The sequence below is a fragment of the Phascolarctos cinereus genome, unplaced genomic scaffold (assembly GCF_003287225.1).
Source record: "Phascolarctos cinereus isolate Bilbo 61053 unplaced genomic scaffold, phaCin_HiC Scaffold_5;HRSCAF=322, whole genome shotgun sequence".
NCBI lineage: Eukaryota > Metazoa > Chordata > Mammalia > Diprotodontia > Phascolarctidae > Phascolarctos > Phascolarctos cinereus.
Genome location: NW_027555958.1, coordinates 323,886,505 through 323,908,148, shown reverse-complemented (window position 1 = coordinate 323,908,148; position 21,644 = coordinate 323,886,505). Strand labels below are relative to the sequence as shown.

At 37.8% G+C, this 21,644-nt stretch overlaps 2 protein-coding genes across 5 annotated transcripts in view; one reads left to right on the top strand and one right to left on the bottom strand.

The window, feature by feature from the left end:
- The window catches only part of DAP3 (death associated protein 3), a 49,532-nt gene extending 43,564 nt beyond the window's left edge, over positions 1-5,968 (bottom strand). Inside the window, exon 1 of one of the 3 annotated variants that reach the window (XM_020991587.2) lies at positions 5,886-5,968. Coding sequence is in view for 1 of the 3 variants with exons in the window: in XM_020991585.2 (XP_020847244.1) it covers positions 4,317-4,344 (28 nt within the window). In the remaining 2 variants the exon portion in view is untranslated. Of the gene's footprint in view, positions 1-4,316; positions 4,704-4,887; positions 5,228-5,885 lie in introns of those variants that run through there. The other 2 variants (XM_020991586.2, XM_020991585.2) reach the window with 2 other exon arrangements.
- ASH1L (ASH1 like histone lysine methyltransferase) overlaps positions 5,348-21,644 on the top strand; it is a 237,167-nt gene continuing 220,870 nt past the window's right edge. The window contains exon 1 of one of the 2 annotated variants that reach the window (XM_020991583.2): positions 5,348-5,401. The gene's annotated coding sequence lies outside the window, so the exon portion shown is untranslated. Of the gene's footprint in view, positions 5,402-5,927; positions 6,019-21,644 lie in introns of those variants that run through there. The other variant, XM_020991582.2, reaches the window with a different exon arrangement.

The window sequence follows — 21,644 nt, the reverse complement described above, 5'->3', positions numbered from 1 at the left end:
GTCTGAGGCTGGATTTGAACTCGGGTCCTCCTGACTCCAGGGCTGGTGCTCTACCCACTTCACCACCTAGCTGCCCCTGATTGTTTTTTTCTTAAGACTTTAAGCTCACAAAATTATTATCCATTAAAATATGATGGGTTTAATTTTTGTATTTTACAAAGTATCTAAAAACATCTCTAGAAGTCTACAAAGCATTTTAGCTCCTTTTCAGAAGTGCAAGTTTTCCAGTTTTCCTACATATATACTTCAAACAAGTCACACAAAGATAATAGTGAGCTGGTCAGTAGTATGAACTTTTGGAAACTCAATGTATTGTGAGATAAAGCTAAAAAACAATACTGAAAGCTTTTAAAATTTCCCTATCTTTGTTTCTCTACTATAAAAAGCAAAAAATAGCAAATAAAATAGGAAATCTCTGTCCCTAGCAAAAATTTCAAAAAGATTTTCTTTTTGTTAACGTATAGAGTTTCCTGGGCCTTTCATGTTTAGGCAAAATACCTTCAGAGTACAGCTTTTTTTTTCTTTCATTTTGTCATTATTATCTTTGGGAGCACTGAACACAGCAGATACTTAAATCTTTGAAATAAACTGCAATTTGATTATACTTGATTTCATCCAATAAGATCTGAGTTTAAAACTTTTAAGAGCAGTGACTCTGATAATTATTTCAAATGATAAGAAGAAAATCCTTTGAAATTTAAAACAAACAACTAAATTCTCAACCACTTCCCTTCATTCAGGGTACTTTATGGACAGCTCTAAGAAAACTTTGTCTTCCTCTTCATGGCAAGTAGAATACTGGGAGTTGAACAAGTGCAACTGAAGAAACACAACAACTTTTCAAGCTTTCCTTTAAGTCAGATGTCTACAGTCTTTATTATTTTATTCTCAGTCCAGACACAGCTATACTATGGGGCAAAACCAAGGTGCAAATGATTTTGGGGCTATTCCTGTATCTGATTCCCTCCATTAGTACAAATAATCAAGAATAGATAATAAAAGGTTAACTGCACATCTGTGAACACTGCACTTTTCAAAAAATATGTGTTTTATTAAAAAGGTAATACTGAAGCTCAGCACAGCCCATTTAGCTTGGCAAGTAACTATTCACATTCAAATAAACTAATTTCAGCATATTAACTGTAACATTATTTTCATTCACACTCTCTTAGATCCGGTCAGGATCCTTTGTCTCTTAATTGTAGTTCATTTTTTTCTTCTGTGTTCCTTGTTATTATGTATCCTGATCTTCCCGGTCTGCTTTTTAAAATTTTGCTTTGTATTTCATAGAAGTCTGTTCTGACATCTGTTTTCTTCAGTGTTGGTCTTAACTGGATTCTACTAGTTTTAGGTACTAGATTCAAACATTCTCCTATTTGTTGGACATTTACTTGCTTCTAGTTTTTTGTTTTGCGATTGCAAATAATTTTAAAACAAGTCTTTGAAGGGGCTCTTTTTTTTGCTGTTGCTTTAAATCACTCTCAGGATATATTCCCAACTATATACTGTCAGTTTTTATGGTCAGTTTTGTATTTGTAAAATACACTTTACTGTGTATTGCCAGATTTGCCCCTATAGTCTCCAAGTTTGCAATTCCTTAAAGAATGACAAGACTCTAATATTTTTTATACTGTTTCTATATCCTATATGATTGTCTGAATCTGTGCTATCAGGTGGCATAGGCTACGTAACATCAGGGGTCCATCTGTATATAAAAGGTCTGTGTAGCCTATCTAGTACAGTACCATGCTGAATTAGGCATTTTATAAATGCTGATGTTGAGGAATTCTACTATAATAGCTGACGGTCAATTAAACTCAGTTTATGAAAAGCATGAGTAAGCACTACAGGAGGGATTCCAAGTAGTATTTGATGGAATCTCTATACTCAAAGAGATTATAATTTAGTAGAAAACCACAAATATACTATATCAAAGACTTAAATAAATGACAAAATGAGAGACAGAAACAATAGGTGCTATAGGAAATCAGGGAAAAAAAGATAAACGTGGGTCATTAGGTTTCATGAAAGGGACAAAATGTGAAGGGATTTGAATAGGGAGAGTAAGGAGAAAGGCATTAAGGTTGACTCACTTTTTTCCTTACAAAAAATTAATCTATATTTAAAAGTAATGACTGTGCCATAAAAAACAAAGGGCATCAATAAAACTTAGGACACTCACCAGTCTCTGGACACTGACTTTTAGGTGGATCTCCTCACCATCTGGTTTTCATGGGTCAATTATGTAGTTTGTAGATTCAGAACCTTAGGCCATTTTCAACTGTTTCCCTGGGATTTTTGAGGTATGAGTGTGTGTGATCATTAGAATAAGGGCAATAAGAAGTGAAAATTTAAAGAAGTGATAATTTTTCCTAGCTAAAAGATTCAGCAAGGAAGAAATTATTGGCTCAAAGTTTCTATATTACCTACATTTCAATATTCAAACTTCACTTGACCAGAGAAAAATCAATCTTGACTACTTAAAGGGAGCTGGTTCAGCTAGCACAAGAGACAATAAATGTCTGCTGCTGTAAATGAGATCTTAGAAAAGAGCTGAAAGACCCATGAGATCAAGGTTGACCAGGTAATCTTAACTTCAGATCTGTGAATTTGTTTTTTCAATATTTTGATAACTTCAGATCTGTGAATTTGTTTTTTCAATATTTTGATAACTGTATTTCAATATAATTGATTCCCCGTGTAATCCCTTGTATCTTATTTTACGCATTTAAAAACCGTATTCTAATAAGAGGCTTAAGGAGAGTGGCAAAAGGGCATCTGAAGGGGAAGAGAATGAACATGTATATAGGCACCTACTATGTGCCAGGCACTGTGCTAAGTGCTAAGCACTTCACAAATACTATCTCTTTTGATCCTCACAAAAACCCTGTGATGAGGTAATTACTGTTATTATTCCCATTTTTCAGTTGGGGAAACTTAGATTCTGAAAGGTTAAGCGACTTGCCCAGAATCACACAGCTAAGTGTTCTTTTCCCTATGACAACTAGCTGCTTGTCTCCATGACATAAAGGTCAAGAACTTCCTACGTAACAGCAACTCGATTCTAATTCACCAGATATTTATAAGCAATTATTTTTGTGCAAGGCACCATTCGAGGGACTAAACAAAGACACAGAGAAAAGGAAAGGTTTTGCTCACATGGAGATTACATTTAAAGGGAAGAAAAGTGTCTTGTGAATTCTGCCACGTTCCCCTCCTCTCCCATCTCTAACTGCATTCATGAAGACAATGTTCCAAGTTCAAGGTCTACTGCCTCATTTTTCTCCAGGTGTGAAATCACTCTTTTCCCTTAAGGCCTAAGTGACACCTCCTACCCCACCTCCCTCCCTCCCTTCCTCTGAAAGTGATAACTCCTCAAATTTCTTTTTCCCTTCCAGAGTCAACACTTTTTTTTTTAAAAAGAAAAGGGAGTTTGGGAGACATTTCTCCAGAATAGGCCCAATCTACCAAGTTTCTCAGGTTCAAGGCAACCACTTTGTCAAATTATTCTACCTCTCTGTAATGTCAAAGGAATACCAGTTGGTCACATATTTCCTTTAAGTCAGATGTCTACGGTCTTTATTATTTTATTCTCAGTCCAGACACAGCCATACTAAAATCTATAGGGCAAAACCAAAGTGCAAATGACTTTAAATTGGGAAAAGGACATGAATGGAAATTGTTTAGGATTATAACTCTCATCTTATAGAATTAGATGGTTTATAACAAAGTTGAGTAAATTTTCTAAGTTTTTGGAGAACAGACTTGGTTTTTTTTATTTTAGAGGTGGTGTGTTGCAGAGCAAAAGCTGGATTTTGAATCAATAAGAAAAGATCTGGTTACTAAAATTCTGCCTCCTACATTTAAGCTGTGTGACAATGAGAAAGTCATCGTAGGTCTTTGACTCCAATTCAACGGTATAATGGGAATACCAATAGCACCAATTTTCTCAAATAAAGTGATGTAAGTAAAGCACTTTGTAAATATCAAAGGGCAATATAATCATCAGCATTTATTATCTTTATATTCGAAGCTCAGAGGATCTGAGCTAGCACTTTATTAAAGTGATTGCTGAACCAAAGAGAAGCACGAAGACAACTGATTACACCCACAAATGATGTTAACATAGGCAACATATAAACAACCATATAATGCTTACTTAAAGCCTATGAAAAGTCAGTATGATCATAGATAGAAGAGGGTAGGAAGTTCAGCTCATTTAATTTACTTATTTTACAGACGAGGAAACCGAGGCACAGACAGGGGAAGTAACCTGCCCAAGGTCATATACTTATTAAGTGAGAGATAGATTCTACCTTTAGGAACCTTTCCATTACAGCACATGTTCTCCTGCGAGTTTAACAACCCGAGTGCCGCACGTCACCCCCAGAAGGCAGATCTGAGGCAGTTTTTCCGCCCACTTTTGCCCTACGGAGGTACAAATAGAACTAGCAGGTCACTCAGGAATCGCCCCCCGGAGTCCAGCCCGAACCGCGGCCGTCTCCTGCCCCAGCTCCTCTGCCTCGGGGCGGCTTTTCCGGGGCCTCCGCAGGCAGCGTCCCCTCCCCGCGCTCCGTCCTCCGAAATCACGAGTGGGGGGGTGCGCAGGGGCGGCAGACACAGCCAGCACCCTGAGCTCCTCCTTATATTCCGACTTCCCCGCCAAAAGTTTCGGGGCCGGCCCCCAGCTCCCACGCGCGGATCTAACCCGCCGCGGCCACTGGACCAGACGCCTTCCCCCACCCGCCTCCCCTTGTGGCGCAGTGTCCTTCGTCGCGCCGCGCGCACGTCGGAGTCGGCTTCCGTTTCAACGCGCACCCAAGCCCTAAGCCCGGCCCTGGCCGGCCTCCTCGGCCTCAGCTCCTGGCCCCAGCCCTAGTCACTCACCCGCGGTGCAAGCGGCAGCCAGGCTCGAGCCCTACTGCAGGAAGCTGCTCAGCGCGCAGCCGCCGCTGCCTCCAACGCCCGCAGGCTAAGGGGGCGCGAAGACGTCCCTGGCCGGCTCACCCGGGCCCAGAAGGGTGTATGATCAGGGTGGCTACCGATGGCGCGACGGGGTTAAACTTTCTCTCCCTTCTTCCGGGTTGAGGACGTAGGTACGTGTTCCATCGCGCCTCCCAAATCACGTAGAACTGAGCAGAGGACAAATTCCGCCTGCTCTCCCCAGCCCCCTTCACCTACGCCCCTGCAGCCGACGGGAATGGAATAGTCCCGCAGGGGGGATTGTGGGAGGCGGGGATTGTGGGAGGCGCACGCGCTGGGGGGAGAGGGAGGAGGAGGAGGAGGAGGAGGAGGAGGTGGAGGAGGTGGAGGCGGCGGCCGCGGCGGTTGGTGGTGGTGGGGGCGGGGGGTAGGACTGAAGAAGAGGCGGAGGCGGCGGCTACAGCTAGCACCGCCTGAGGTAAGCGTGTGGGTCCGCGCCAGAGCCGGCTTGACAGGGGAAAACGAGGAGAGGGGGGACACACAAGAAGTCCCTGAGCAAGCGAAGCGCGTATCGGCAGGAGCGCGGGGCAAAGGAAGATAGTGGTTGGTGGGGAGCTAGTGAGCTAGGCTGAGCCGCGGGCGCGCGCGCGCGCTCGCCCGTCGGCCGGAGTTGGGCGGGGGGAGGAGCGGGGAAGGACGTGGGGGGAGAGCGCGAGGAGGGAGGAGTGGGAGGTGGGGGGGCGCGAGGCGCCCTTCGCTCCCTCCCTCCATCCCTCCCTCCCGAGGAGCTGCCGCCGCTGCCTCTCTGCCGCCGCCGCCGCTCCCGCCGCCATTTTGGGTTCGTTTTTGCGGAGGGGGAGACGATCCCCCTTCTCGGTTGCGGGCCCCGCCTCCCCTCAGCCTTCCCCCCCTGCCCCAGTCCGTTCCCCTCTCCCCCTTTTCCTTCCCGCCAGTCTGCTCACCCGCCTGCCGCCGCCTGACAAGCGGGAGGGACCCGCCGCGGACCCAGGGAAGCGGAGGAGCCCCGAGGCGGCCGCCTACCCTCCCCAACTCCTTGCCCTCTCCTCATCTCCTTAGTCCGCGGCCTCTGACACGGTGAGTGGAAGCCAGCCTGGGAGGCCTCCGAGCCTGTAGGCTACTCCCCAGCGGCCAGGCCTCGGCCTCCTGGGAGCCACCGTCATCCCTGGTCCTGGACCTCTGGGAGAGGGTTGGCAGGGATGGGGGAGGGGAGGGGATCCTAGGCCGACCGGGAAGTCCCGCCGGGAGGGGGTCAAGGGGTGTTCCTGACAGGCCGGTTCCTGGGGGGGGGGGAGAGGAGAAGGAAGGGAGGGAATGGAGGCGGAGTCGGGCGGATGTCCCTGACAGGTTGGTCTCCGTGCATTGGCATGATTGGGGGGATCCCTGACACAGACTGGCCTGTGTCCGTTTAGGGAATAGAGTATCCTGGACGAGATTGGTGAGGATGATGGGAGTGGGGTGGGGGCCCGTGGTATTATTGACAGAGGGTGTTCAGTGGTCCCCATGTGAGTGATAAAGATGGGATGTCTACGATGGGCTGGCCTACGTACACAATATTAGGTTTATAGACCAAATGACTGGCTGGTCTCCGCGTTTGGAGATGTTAGGGATGACTTAGGAGACTCTTTTGGGGGTATGGACAGGTGATATTTATTTTATAATAGGACGTATTATGTAAGTGATGCAGGTATACCATCGGAAGGGGAAACCACTTCATGGGACAACATGTGTTTAATCAGGAATGGGAGTTCCAGAATCATGTTTGTATTAGGGGTGATAGACTCCCCAAAATGGATTGGTTTATGTATTTAATAGCTGTTGGGATTTCTCTGACAGGCTGGTATGGAGGGATGAAGGCTATTTCCTACTTACCAACCAGTTGGTTATAGTTCATGAAGGAATGAAAATATCTGATTAGTTTTTGTTTATGGAGGAGGTTCTTGGGGTGATGCATTTTCCTTTCAGGACTAATATGTGTCCTACATCATGGACAAATGTGATGAATATTTTGGATGGAATAGCTTATGGTGCATAAAGGAAAATGGTAACTTGTGCGCTGACTTGGGAATATAGAATTCAATTCAGTTGAAATACTTTAAGTTTGAATGATATTTATGCATATTTTATGTCTAACTTTCTTTTTCTTGGAAACAATCTGGTAAAGTAGGTAGGGTCTGCTCTTATTTTACAAATAAATATATTGAGGACTAAAAAGGGTTTAAATGCCTTGCTGGCCGCTCAGCAAGTTAGTTCTTGCTTCTCAAACAGCCCAAGTTTCATGATTTCTGTTCTCTTGCTCTTGTAAATGGGGAAGGGGGCCCTTATCAGCATGATTTGATTTTACGTAGGAAAAAAGTTATATTTACTTAGCTTGTATCTAAGAAGGTTCAGAAATATCCTTGACATTATATGAATGTTAAAGGAATTGTAAGACTGATCCATCCATAAGTATTCAGAACAACTAGATAGTGTTTACCAAATTACTTTGTGTTTATGGAGGAGGTGGCATTTTTGCCCAGGTGGTTTGTATGTATATGAGTGAGGGAAATCCTTTCCATTTTGGCCTGTGTACTGTACTGTGGACTGGCCCAGACAGTGCTTTGTGTTGGTGGGAAGAGGTATCATTGTTAATTGGCCTATGATTATGGGAAGTATGATTGGGTAAACCTGATAGAATAGGTTGTATGCATACTTCATAATTGCCTTGAGGGGAGGAAGTTCATCCACCACACAAAATAGCCTGTGCAGAATTGTGGCTAAGAAACTTTTTCCTTCAAAATTTGTTCGATGTGCCTGAAGGAGATTAATATCTTTAAGGCAAGATGGCATAGTGAGGATCTAGGAGAATTTATCTAGCAGAGTGGGTTGAGTATGTGATATAGAATACTTGTATGGTCCATATGTATTGGGTTTAGGAGCCACTGTTTAAACTGTGTTTAGAAGATGGGCATTACCATTTTTTAATACTCCTGGGAGCTGGTACTCTATATTTTCTGACAGGTGAGTGTGTACAATGCAAAGCCCTCCTATAATTAAGTATAAAGGAGATTTCCTGAGCTGATGTAACAGTAGGAAGATGGGTGGTTTCTTGATTGGTTTGACTCTGGCTTATATCTCACATATACACATTTTTATATATAAATGTGAATATATTTGGGAAAATGGTAAGTTGTGTGCTGACTTGGGTATATAGAATTCAGTTCACACATACACACACACACATATGAAATCTACACTAACAAATGCAAATGCCACTAAAGCTTCTGTATAACACAAATGATATTGAAATATTAAAAGGCAGCCTATACACACTGGAGAATATTTGTGTCAAAATTGAACTCTTCCTCCTCCCAATCTCAAATCCTTGTTACTTAATTATTGTAGGGTTTGATTTGTATGCTGAAGTGTTTTCCAGAGGGCTGTGCTTATATTGAGGATGAATTAGAGGATGAGGTGAGAAACGATGGTGATATGATGTTTTTAAAAAGGCTAGAAGATTCTGTGACAGTATTAGGGGGTTTTGATAGGACTAGTTAGTACTTTTTGAACCGTGCTTTATAAACTTATGGTCTCCTATTATGTAACCTTGGAAACAAGTGATACAGTAATTGCTTACCTGTGTCCTGCCTTGTTCTTACCTAGTTCCTTTTAATTTTCAGTGACCCCTCCTTCCTATCTCTCTATCCTATCTCTTCAGGTGAAAATGAGTATTTTCCTTTCTTTTGAGTCTTACTATGTGGATAATGCCAGGATTTGAGACCAGGAATTGTAAATGATTGTTTGAATCTTTTAAGGTAGTAGAAGGGGCTGGAAGTGAAACCATAATCCTGAAAGTTGTATATTCATAGTATTATCAGTTGCCTTTCCTTTTTGTCTATAAAGTTTTTAGATTGTATAAGCAACTTTGTAGCCAAAAATGTGTTTTGGTAACATCTGATGTTTTTGGTTAAATGCACAATCTGTTTTAAAACTGGTGTAAACATTGGTAAGGGAGTGCTTTTTAGTCCTTTAAAATTTTTGATTGTCATGCTAAGCCCTTTTTCTCTAGGGCAGTTTATGTTATAGGTCTTAATGTCCTTTTGGATTTATATGCCTGTAGAAAACCCTTCATGTATCTCTGGGGTGAAATGTAGCAGCTGTTTGACAGCTGTAGTGTGAATATCCATTAATTTGGGACAGGAAGTGTTAAAAAAACCATTTCTTATTTAGGATGATAAATTCAGGAAGATATTGTAATAACACAAATGACAGGTTTGGGGAGGACAGTGAAACATTTTTGTGAAAAATACTCTGGAATTCTTAAGGATCAAGATTGATTTTAGGGTGATTAGTGTCCTCACCTTTGCATTGTGATATAATGTACAAGACACTACTTCCCAGGTAACTTCTGAGGGCACTGTTTCATTACTAATTTTATTACTACCATCTTTAACATTTCTCTGAGTTCCTTGATTTATTGCTACTCAAAAAGTGATCAGTAATGTTTTTGTTTAGTGTGTAGCCCAAAGTGATTTGCTTATATGCTTTTTAAAGGACTAAGGTTCTAGTTACTAGAGAATGTCACATTGCTTTCTTGAGTCACGTGTACTGTTCTGATTCTTTTAAGACACTCATATGGTGGAATCTTCAACTTGGCAGTGTGTGTTATGTGGTCTTCTTTTTGCCAGTCTTCCTGGAAGCTTGAGATTTCTTAAAATTTAGTCTTTAACATCTGGCTGCCACAAGAGAGGAAAGCATAAGAAACAAAGAACAGCTTAAGAAGTACTGCCAAAATTGTCTTACGAATATTTCTCTAAAATTTACTGATAGTTCTTGTTCATTCTTTGTGTTTAGTCACTAGTGAAAAGCCAGATTTTACTACTTTGTTTAGATTTGTCAGTTTCTCTATAAAGATCATTTTTTTATTTTATAATGAACATTTTGGAAATGGCATTCTTTTTGACTGTCTCAGAATTTGACTGTTCATTGTCTGGTACTGACCCAGATTAATGAATGCATCAGTTGTGAATTCAAATTTTAAAAGGAATTTAACTGATGACCTTACTCCTGTTTAAGTTTTGATATCCATCTCTCAATATTTTAAATTTTATTTATTTAATAATTTACTGAATTAGAAAGTTGAGAGTACTTTGAAGTATCTCTGAAGTAATCTTTGTAGTATACTTATTTCCTTTTCCTGGTTATTAGCTAGTTACTTTCATGTGAATATAGTTGAATTATCCTAGTAATATTTACATTCTTTCCCCTCATAAAAGCATAAATTAGGCTTATTTCTTCAGTGTCAATTTTAAGAACTTTTAATTAGTGTATTGCTAACCAGTGGTAAACTGTTTATATCAGAGGCTTCTTAATATGCTGAACTATTTGGCTGATACTAAAAATCATTACAGCTTCACTTCCGTTTAATGGGATTCCTTTTGCAAACTAAAAGAGATGAGGTGAGTAGAAATCAAGATCAGTGCTTTTAGATGTTTGCATTGAAAAATGAGAACAGTTAGTTCCTATGTTTGCCAAAAAAGCTTATCAGCTTTTCTCAAATGCACAAGTGAGAAATAAAGTGTCTCTTATTATAGTGTATTTTTTTAGTTGTAGTGACAAGATGCTAAAACATTTTCTAGTTTTTAGTTCCACTTGATTTTCTAAACGGAGCCAGCCACCACCAAAGAAATCAGATGGTATTGGTAATGTTGAACAAGAGCAGACATTTGTCTCAAGTCAGCCTGCCTTTTAAGAGGAAGAAATGCACATTGTTTTGAGCTTTAATAGTTGCTGAATTGTAACTTCTTTGTGGACATTTGAGAATCTATAATATTACTTAAGGAGCAACATACGTAAATGAGCCACAGTGCTTCATAATGTGACTTTATCATGAGTAGAGACTTTATAGAAAGGAAAGTAAATATTGCCATCTCTTTATAAAGAGAGTGAATGAGTTTTAGTGGTTTTAAGTGGATGCTAATTGTGTGGAATGTAGAGTATGTATTTTTCTCCCACAAAAAGCAAAGGAAGTGTATTAGAACTAGGACTAGCATGAGGCCCTTCAGTTGTGCTGTGTAGTTCATTGATCAAAATTTATTAAACTCATTCATTTTATGTTTCATTTCTACAGTTAGTAAGACTTGAACCTTTGTTATTCCTTGTGCTACCATTCTAGTTTTTAAGTACATTTTGTTTTCCATGATAGTTAACTACTCTTATTAGCGCTCTTATTGTTTTAGCATAATCAAAGACTTGGACTTCAGTTTCATAGGGTAGGTCTGGACTAAATGACTTGAGGTTTCTTCTTGCTTTAATTCTATGGTCCTGTGAACTTTTCTTCAACTTAAAGAAGAGATTCAGATTGGAATATTAGTTTTAGTATCTAAGGATTGTGGACCAGTGTTATTTGCATTGTATGTTTCTTTTGTTATGATAACAATTAGTTCTCAAGAGAGACAAAGAAGTGGGATATGTTACCATGAGGTAACAGTTGAACAGGGGAATATATGAAGTCTATGTTGATGATAATTGAAAGATGTACTATTGATGGAATGTTGCTTTGGTCCAACTATACTGGAAAGCAATTTGGGACTATGCTAAGAAAATGAATAGAATATCATTACCTTTTGACCTAGGGATTAATTCCACTGGTAGGCACATACCCTGAGGAAGTCACTGTTAAAAAGAAAGGCCTCATATACACCAAAATATTTATAGTAGTGCTTTTTGTAGTAGCAAAGAACTTGAAACAAAGATGCCAATCATCTGGTGGAATGCTAAACAAATTGTAGTACGTGAGTATAATAGAATAGTGTTGTCCTTAAGGTACAGTGAATATGATAAATATGGAGAAGCATTATAAGGCATAAGTGATGGAAAGTGAAGTAAGTAGAACCGGGAAAACAATATACAAAATTATTGGAACAGTATAAATATGAAAAAACCCAAAATGTTTGAAACTGAATGCTGTGAAATGATATTGACTAAGCTTTGTCCCAAAGAAAAGAGATACAGGAGGGCACATTTGCCTGCTTTTTGCTGACATTTGGGACTGTGAGTGTAGAGCACTGCATACAGTGTCGGACTTTTTTGATGTGTTAGATAACTTTTTTTCCCTTCTATATTCTTTGTTGTAGGGTATAGCTTTCTGTGTTCAGGAGAGGAGGGAATAGATACAGTGGGGAATGTAGATGATATGAAAACAAAAGATAGCAATAAAATTTTATTTAAAAAAGGTGTGAGGTATGAAAGCTTAAATGTTTATTGATTGAGAAACTGAACAGTTCTGAATGAAATGAGTTGAAATGATTGAAATGATATTGGTAATTATCTATTTGTAAATAAATGGCTCAATCATGATTTACTGACCAAAAACTATAAGTTATAGGAAAAGTGTGATAATAGGAAAACTGAGGGTGAATATAGATTTTGTATAATAAATGTGAAGAATATAGCTTGCCTAATCAATATTAGTAGTAAAGGTAGAGTTTAGGGCATGAGTTCTTAGCCTTTTTTGTGTGATGGACCTTGTTGAGGGCCATGGCCGCCTCAGAACAGTGTTTTTAAATACTTAAATAGATAGATAGAATACATAGGATTGCAGAGGAAACTTACTCTATTGAAAAAAAGTTATCAAAAATTCAAAAAAGTCCAGGGATCCCAGGTTAAGAACTGTGGTTTATTTGGATAATAGGTCTAGAATAAATGCTAAATTTAGAAGAGCAGAACCTGAGTTTGAACCCTGGCTGTCTTCCTTACTGTGTCAGATCTGGGGCAAATTAGTTAACCTCTCTGGACTCATTTACCTCATCTGTAAAATTAAGGAGTTGGTATGAATGATCTCTTAAGTTCCCTTCCATTCCTAGATCTAAAATGTATGATCTGCTTAGAGAGATCAAGTAAGAATTAACAGTTATTAATTAATATACAATAAAACCTCAATGAAACCCTTTGCTTCATTTTGAAGAGAAAATCAAGTTTTAAGAAACATCATCATATGAAGTAGGTTTAGTCAAGAAATTAAATGGGGGAGGGCAGCTAGGTGGTGCAGTGGATAGAGCACTAAGACACATAACACTCACTAGCTGTGTGACCCTGAGCAAGTCACAACCCCAATTGCCTCACCCCCCCCCAAAAATAAAGAAATTAAATAGGACAAGTAAGCATTTGTCCAGACTTCTATACATTTTATTGTCTCCCTGTTGTCTCTCTTGTCTATTGTCTCATTATTATAATTTTCTTGGGAAGTTTTCTGTGGTTTCTCTAACTTGCCAGTTCTTTAGGATTAAGATACTTAGACCACATCTTATTTTTAAAAATGCATTTTTACTGATATCAAGGTTTTTAAAAAATTTATAATTTTAGTTTCATTTTGGTCAGTAAAGAATTTTAGGGTTTCTGTTTTTTCTGCATGTGTTTATTAGGATTTATGCCAAAAAGCATGATGAGTTGTTTTTTGTTTTAAAAAGGTGCCATGCTGGGCTGAAAAATATGTAAAATTCCTTCTGTTCCCATTTAGCTTATTGTTTTTCTTCATGTTAGATTTGTCTATAAGTCTGAGAGGAGTATACCGCTATCTCCATTAGTTTTATTGTCCATTTTCTCCTGCGGTTTCATGAACTTTTCCTTTAAGTGTTTAGATGTTATGCCATTAGGTTCATGTATGTTAAATATTAATATTGGATTTATCATATGTGGTGTGTTTAAGCATTGCATAATTTCCCTACTCATCCCTTTCTGTCATGTTTGTTTAAACTGTAGCTTTGTCTGAAATCTTTGGTACCCCTGCCTTTTTTAGTTTACTTAAAGCATAGTAGATTTTGTGCTAGTCCTGCCTTTTTAACTCTTTGGGAATCTTGATGTCTCAAATATTTTTCTTGTGAACATCATAGTGTTAGATTCTGCTTTGTAATCCATTCTGTTATCCTTTTCCATTTTATGGGTGAATTCATCCCCCTGAGGCTCATGGTTGATTAATTCTGTAGTTCTGTACATCTTGTTCTCTTGTACTTTTTCTTCCATTTCTCTCTCTCTCTTCCCCACACAAATCTCCCTTTATTCAAAAGGAAGTGGTGAAGAGAGAAGTTTGGTTAATTAACAATTTGCCTTCTGCGCTTAGTGATGGAATGTTAAAAGTTCTGTTTGGGCTTGATCTTGGCTACTTGGGGTTCTGCCACTGTCTTCCACTTCCTCAGATATCCTTATAGTGCTGAGAGGTTTTATATTTCCTTTGATTGTCTGAGGCTGTGGTCTTAAGGACTCTGTGGAGCCTCTCAGGTCACAGTGCTATGCATCTTCCTTCTTTCCCCTGCTCCTATGCCTGTTCAGTCCGGAGAAGTACTAACATTATGTATCTTGGAACATCGCTTATATGAGCATTTGGCAGTTTATTTTTTTAACCTGTACTTGCATTGTATTCTGTGGTAGAGGTGTTCAGTAGGCTTTTGGCTCTTTTTGTGCAATCTGATATTAGAAGAAGACATTTATTGTAGTTTCTCAGTGAATTTCTTGATAATTATTTAGTATAGTGCTATTCTTAGATCTTTGCTGAGTACATTCTGGAGAGCTAGGATCTTCTAGAACTTTTCATGCTGCCGTCTTTAACTAGAATTTTAATAGTAATTTTTCCTACCATCTCCCCTATGGTGCCTTCCCATAAAAATACTTCAGCACAACTGCCTAATACATATTTATAATGGACCTATTTGATTATAACTACTAGTATATGTTCAAATTTTGTAGTGATTTGAGTCAAATAATTTGGAGCCAACATTGTCCATGTTTTTTGTTCTTTTTAAATGATGTTTTCATTTATGTTGTTTTGGTGTATGTTCTGTTGTATTTTCTTCACTCTGCCTATGCTTTCCTGAATTCATAGATTTAGAGGCGAAAGAAATCTTCAGAGTCTTCTAATCCAGCCTCCTTCATTTCACATTTGAGGAAACTGTGGCTTGGAGAGGTTAAGTGAATTCCTCAGAATTTGAACTAACTCTAAATCCAAATCTAGCATGTTTTCCTCAGAACAAAACTGCACTAACATTCATCATTCCTTTTGGCAAAATAACATTTAATTATATTCATATGACACAATTTGTTCAAGTGGTTCCTCATACTGTTGGTGGAGTATTAGTTTGAAAACATATTCTGAAGAATGTTTTCGCGTGTATGGAACTTTTCTTTTGTAGGTCAACTTTGGATGTAAACCAGTAGTGTGATTGCTACATAAAAAGGTATCAATCTTTTAATACGTTTTTCTTAGATAATTATAAATTGTTTTTCCAGAAGGTTGAACCAATTAATAGCTTCATCAGCATTAGATTGGTATATTTGGGGGCGGCTAGGTGGTTCAGTGGATAGAGCTCTGGCCTTGGAGTCAGGAGAATCTAAGTTCAAATCCAGCCTCAGACACTTGACATTTACTAGCTGTGTGCCCCTGGGCAAGTCACTTAATCCCAGTTGCCTAAAAAGAAAAAAAAAAGGGAAAAAGGCTATATTTGTCTTTCCTTATGCCTTCCAACATTGCCTTTTTCCATCTTTTCCTGTCTTTTCTTAGTCTGAACCTGAGGTGATAACCTTAGACTCTTAATTTATCTTCAAGAAATGCAAAATTTTACTCATTTCCAGGTCAACAAAGATGCTAACAGTTGATGGTGAAAAAAGTCAACAACAGACCCAGCAAGTGAGTAGTGAATTGAAAAGCAAGAGAGTATGCTTTAAATTGTCTTTGGGAAATTGCAGAGTTCCTATAAAATGACCTCAGGCTTCTCTTTGAAACATATACCCATCTTTCTAATATCAGTATTTGTCCAGTATTGATTCATTTCTTGTAGAAATGGAATTCTACAGTCACTGAAGAATTAAAATGTTTATCACTCAGAGAGCAATGAAGAGGTGCTTGGTGAATATGAACAGACTGCAACATATTAGAAAGAGGGAATTATTCAGGAGAAGCTTTGTAAAGAACATCATCAAAGAAATGTATGAGAAAATAAATGGGCTGGTAATGTGGTGAGAATGAGAAATAACTGATGTGCTCCATTCAGTATCCTCATGATGTCAAAGGAAACCTTATATTGAATGGGAACCTCTATAGTAAACTTATGGAGGTCGTGGATGAGAGTCTCAATCAACAAGCATCTGTTAGGTGTCTGCTATGTGCCCAGTACTCTACTAGGTGTTGGGGCTTCAAAGACTAAAGGAAAACATTTTCTATTCTCAAGAAACTTACAGTCTAAAGTGTGTGTGTGTGTGTATAAATGCATATATATAATATACGTATGTATACATATAGGAATATACTATAAGTCTACAAGATAACCTGATGGGAAGGCAAGGGAATGGCATAATAATAGTGGGAGACAATCAGGAAAACCCTCCTGCAAAATGTGGTGCTTGAGCTGAGTCTTGAAAGAAACCAGCAGGAATTCTGAGAGGTGAAGAGAAGGGAATGCCTTCTACAATTGGTGGGTACCTAGTACTGAGAAAAGAAGAAGATGATCAATTCTGCTGGACCATAGAGCTTGTAGAGGAAAGTTGTTTTTTTTCATTTGTTTTATTTTTTGTTTAAAGAAATGTATTTAAAGAAATTCAAATTTTGTTGCTTGCGATGACCTCCTGTTAGGTTATGTTTGCATTTTTGTTGGTAAGTAGAAATCTCCAATGATTTCAAATTTTCTTTTGGTCTCAACCTGTAATTTTATTGGTATAGGAAATGGCTTGGTATGAAAGCTCCGTACAGCAATGCTTGTGAGCATCTTTACAATTTAAAATTTTAGGGAGATGTTTGGGGCACTGAGACATTAAGAGACTTTTCTGCTTTTGTGCTACTTGCTTGTATCAGAGGCCAGTCTTGAACCCTGCTGTCCTTGACTCCAAGGATAACTATACACAATGCTAGACTCTGTGTGTGTGTGTGTGTGTGTGTGTGTGTGTGTGTGTGTAAAGTTTTTGTTCAAAAATTTTTTTTCCATGACCGACAATCAACATAATTTTCCTTCTGCATATCCTACCTAAAAAAATAACCCACCACATCAAAATCTTTGTAACAAATATGTATAATTATGACTTTCTTGGCTTTCTTGAAGACCCACCTAAAATCCCACGTTCTACAACAAACCTTTCCTGAACCCCCTAAATGCTAGTACTTTCCCTTTGTTGATTATCTTCAGTTGAACCTGTCTGTATCTGTTTGGACATAGCTATTTGCATGTTGTTTATTTTATTCATGCAAGCATTTAGAAATATAAAATTTTCCCCAAGAAGTGCTTTGGCTGCATCCTATGGACTGTGAGCTCCTTGAGCGAAGGGGCTATCTTTTGTCTTTTCTTTGTATCCCTAGCACTTAGCACAGTGTCTGACACATCATAGACATTTAATGAATGTTTGTTGACTTACTAACTTTATCGCTGATACTGCTGGAAAGTCCTCTAACTTAATCCCCATTACATATAATTAATGCTGGCATTTGGTTTTAGATAAATGCAACTTGTACTAAGGAAAGATCTTTTTCGCCCCAATATTTTCTAGAGGTTTTTTTTTTTAACAGGAATGGACGTTTTATCTTTTCAAAAGCTTCTTTTTTTGCATCTGTTGATTATATCATTTTTGATGTTTTTGTTATTAATATAGTCTGTTGTGTTGATAATTTTCTTAATATTGAACCAACTCTGCATTCTTGGAATAAATCCATCCTGATCCTAGTGTATAATCTTTGCGATATGTTGCTGTGGTCTGCTAATATTTTATTTGAAAGTTTTTTATTTGAGCGCATTTGAGATACTGATCCATAGATTTCTTTATTTTGACTCTCCTTGGTGTGTGTATGAGAACCATGTTTGTATTATAGAAAGACTTTGGTAGGAATTATTTGTAAAGGTAGGATGGGACTGCCTTGTAAAGAACTTCAAATTCCAAACAAATAATTATATATTTGATCTTATAAGTAATTATGAGCAACTGGAGTTTATTGAGTAGGTGGCTGACATAAGTGGTCAGACTACTTTAGTGTCTGTGGTATAGTGATTGTACCCTGTGGGGAGACATTTGAGGCAATCACGTGTCCAGGTAATATTTGATGAGGATATGGACGGGTGGTTGTCTCCATCATGTTTCTGTCAGTGTCATTGTTTTCAGTTTGAGTATTTCATGTATTATTTGTGATTTTTTGATTACTTTTTCTTATAGGTTAGGGTTTTAAAGAAATAGAAGCTATTAATATCTTTTGACAGTCATGTAAATGTGTTTTAAGTTTCCTATAGACTATGGATTTTAGGTTTTAATCAGAGATGGTTGATGTAAAGATATTTTTCCTTAATCCATGTCTTTTCTTCTTCATTCTTTGATTTTGTTTGTACCAAATATTTTTTATTTGTATAATTAAAATAAGAAACAACATGGTAGAATGAAAACTGATGCTAGATTTGGTGTCAGGGAACTGGAATTTAAATCTTCTTTCTGCCCTTTACTACTCAGATGACCTTGGGCAAATCATTTAACCTTTCCCTAACTTTTCTTATTGATAAAATTGTAACTAGATGGTCCTTTCCAGCTCTAAATTTAAACTCCGTTGGTCATGCTCTCCATCCCAGTGATTCTCAACTTTGTGGTGTCAGCATTCAATCTATTTTTTTCCTTTGTTTTTCTTTTTTAATAGTATTTTATTTTTTAAATTGTATATAAAGATAGTTTTCAGCATTCATTTCTTGTAAAAATTTTGATTTCCAAATTTTTTCTCCCTCCTCCCTCTCCAAGACAGTGAGCAGTCTGATATAGGTTATACATGTGCAATCATGTAAACATATTTTCATATTAGTCATGTTTTGAAAGAAGAAATAGAACAAAAGGGAAAAGCCATGAAAAAGCAAAAATAAGTAAAAGTAGTAGGTTTTGAACTGCATTCAGACTTCATAGTTCTTTCACTGGATGTAGATAGCATTTTATATCATGAGTCTTTTGGAATTGTCTTAGATCATTGTATTGCCTAGAAGAACTAAGTCTGTCATAATTGACAATTGCACAGTGTTGCTGTTAACATGTACACTGTTTTCCTGGTTCTACTCATTTCACTTTCCATCAGTTTGTACAAGTCTCTTTTGATTTTCAGAATTTCTAATTTGGTGTTTAATTGGGGATTAATTTTTTTTTTCTAGCTTTTTCAGTTGTATGCCCAATTTATTGATCTGCTTTTTCTCTATTTTATTCATAAAAGCATTTAGAGTTATAAAATTTTCCCCAAGAACTGCTTTGGCTGTGTCCCATATATTTTGGTATGTTTTCTCATTATCATTCTCTTGCATGAAATTATTGATTCTTTCTCTGACTTGTTGTTTGACCCACTCATTTTTTAGGATTCCGTAATTTGTTTTTCAGTGAATTTTTAATCTGTGGCTTTTTATTAATGTAATTTTTATTGCATTATTTTCTGAAAAGGATGCATTTAATGTTTCTGCGATCCTACACTTAAACACGAAGTTTTTATGCCCTAATATATGGTCAGTTTTTGTGTAGGTGCCATGTACTGCTGAGAAAAAGGTGTATTCCTTTCTTTCCCTATTCAGTTTTCTCCAGAGGTCTATTATATTTAACTTTTCTAAAATTCTATTCACCTCTTTAACTTCTTTCTTGGTTATTTGTGGTTAGATTTATCTAGTTCTGAGAAGGGGAAGTTGAAGTCCTGCTTTCTATCCCAAGTATAGTTTTGCTATTTCTTCTTGTAACTCACAACTTCTCTAAGAATTTGAATGCTATATCATTTGGTGCATATATGTTTAATATCGTTATTATTTCATTGTCTATAGTACCCTCATCACCTCACATTTGGATTATTGCTAGTAGTCTGCTGCTTGGTCTGCTTACCATAAGTCTTTCCCTACTCCAGTCCATCCTCCACTCATCTGTCAAAGTTATCTTTCTAAAGTGAAGGTCTGACCAGGTTATTCCATATATTCAGTAAACTCTAATGACTTCCTATCGTTTCTAGGATTTAATATAAAATCCTCTGTTTGTTGTTCAATGCCCTTTACAACCTGGTCCTTTCCTACCTTTCTAGTCTTTTTACACCTATCAGCCCCCTACCTCCCACCCCAGTGTTCTCATCTCTACCTCCTGACTTCCCTGTCTTCCTTTTAGTCTCAGCTAAAATTTCACCTTCTACAGGAAACTTTTCTTTTCCCCCCGTAATTCTAGTGCCTTCCCAATGTTGACCAATTCTAGTTTATCTTGTATGTAGGTAGTTTGGACTTAGTTGTTTTCTTGTCTCCCCCATTAGACTTGTAAACTCCTTAAAAATAGTGACTCTCTTGTCCCTTTCTTTGTATTGCCAGCAATTACCATAATACCTAATACATAGCAGGTACTTAATGTTTGTTGACTGATCCTTTGAAATTTTCTATTTTATAATCTGTGTCATTTGTCTTAAATGCTTGTTGACTGGTTGATTATAAATTTTTTCCCTTGAAGCACAGTTGCAAGATAGGATCTTTCATTTTCCTTCTAATTTTTTATGATCTTCTTCATTCACATTATCCTTTTGGAAGTGATTGTGGTACATTTGATACATGATACTGCTCCAAACCTTTTTTGATATATTTTTTTAAAATTCCAAACTTAAACTTTCAAAATAGAGAGCATTTCCATACATACAGCAATACTCAAAGAGTGGATTTTATATAACATCATGCATTTCCATCTTATAGTGTTTGTCTTTAAAAACGTATGTATGTGTGAAATAAAATTCTATACCTTACTTGCAAAACTGTCCTTGTTTGTGCTGTCTTCTGAACTTCCTTCTGTTTTCTTCTATGCATTTAAAATATTACAGTAGCTTTCTTTGTCATAGTTGCTAACCCCTCTTTTGTCACACTATTCCATCCCCCAGAGAGAGAAAGAAAAAAACAACAGCTACCTTTATAACAGGTAAATATAGCTAAAGAAAACAAATCCATGAAGTATCAAAGTCTAAAATGTCCTTCCGTCTTGTATTCATCACCTCTCTATCAGGAGATGGGGAACATGTTTCATTATAGGTCCCTTGTAGACATGATTGGTCATTGCATTGATCTTAAGTCTTTAAAAATTGCCTTTCTTTAAAATGTTACTGGCCTTGTATAAATTATTCTGGTTCTGTTCACTTTACTTTGTCAATTCATACTATCTAAGATTCTTTAAACTCATCTCTTAAATCATTGCTTATGTTCCAACAATGTTTCATTACATTCACACACCATAATTTGTTCAGCTGTTTCCCGGTTGTCTAAGAAGCAATTCTAGGGTATACCTTTAGATTCAGGTTCTTTTTTTTCTTTCCTCTTTTGATACTTTTAGGATCAGGATATTTGTTTTGCTTGTGACTCTTCCCTTCTTGGTAATTTCTTCCTCTTTTAATACTCCATCCTTTCCTTCATCTCCTTTTGTTTCCCTGCTTTTGTCCATTTCATGTAAGAGTGAGATTTATTTGTTGCCCATTCTCCCAAGCCCTTCCTCTTTGTATGTTTTTGTCATGCAAAAGTTATAAGTAACAAATTCCACTCCCTTCTTCTTCTTTTTGTAACTCTTATAGCCTTCTTTTTATTCTCCCTCCTCTTCCTCTTAAAATTCTCAGACCAGAACTATCTCACTGTTAGGACCTCTGTTTTTCTTTTTTAACTCCTCAGTACCTTTTGAAGATATTAAAGTTTTAAGGAAACTCTTATTTCTTCTCTCTGTTAGAATGTTAGCACTACATCATC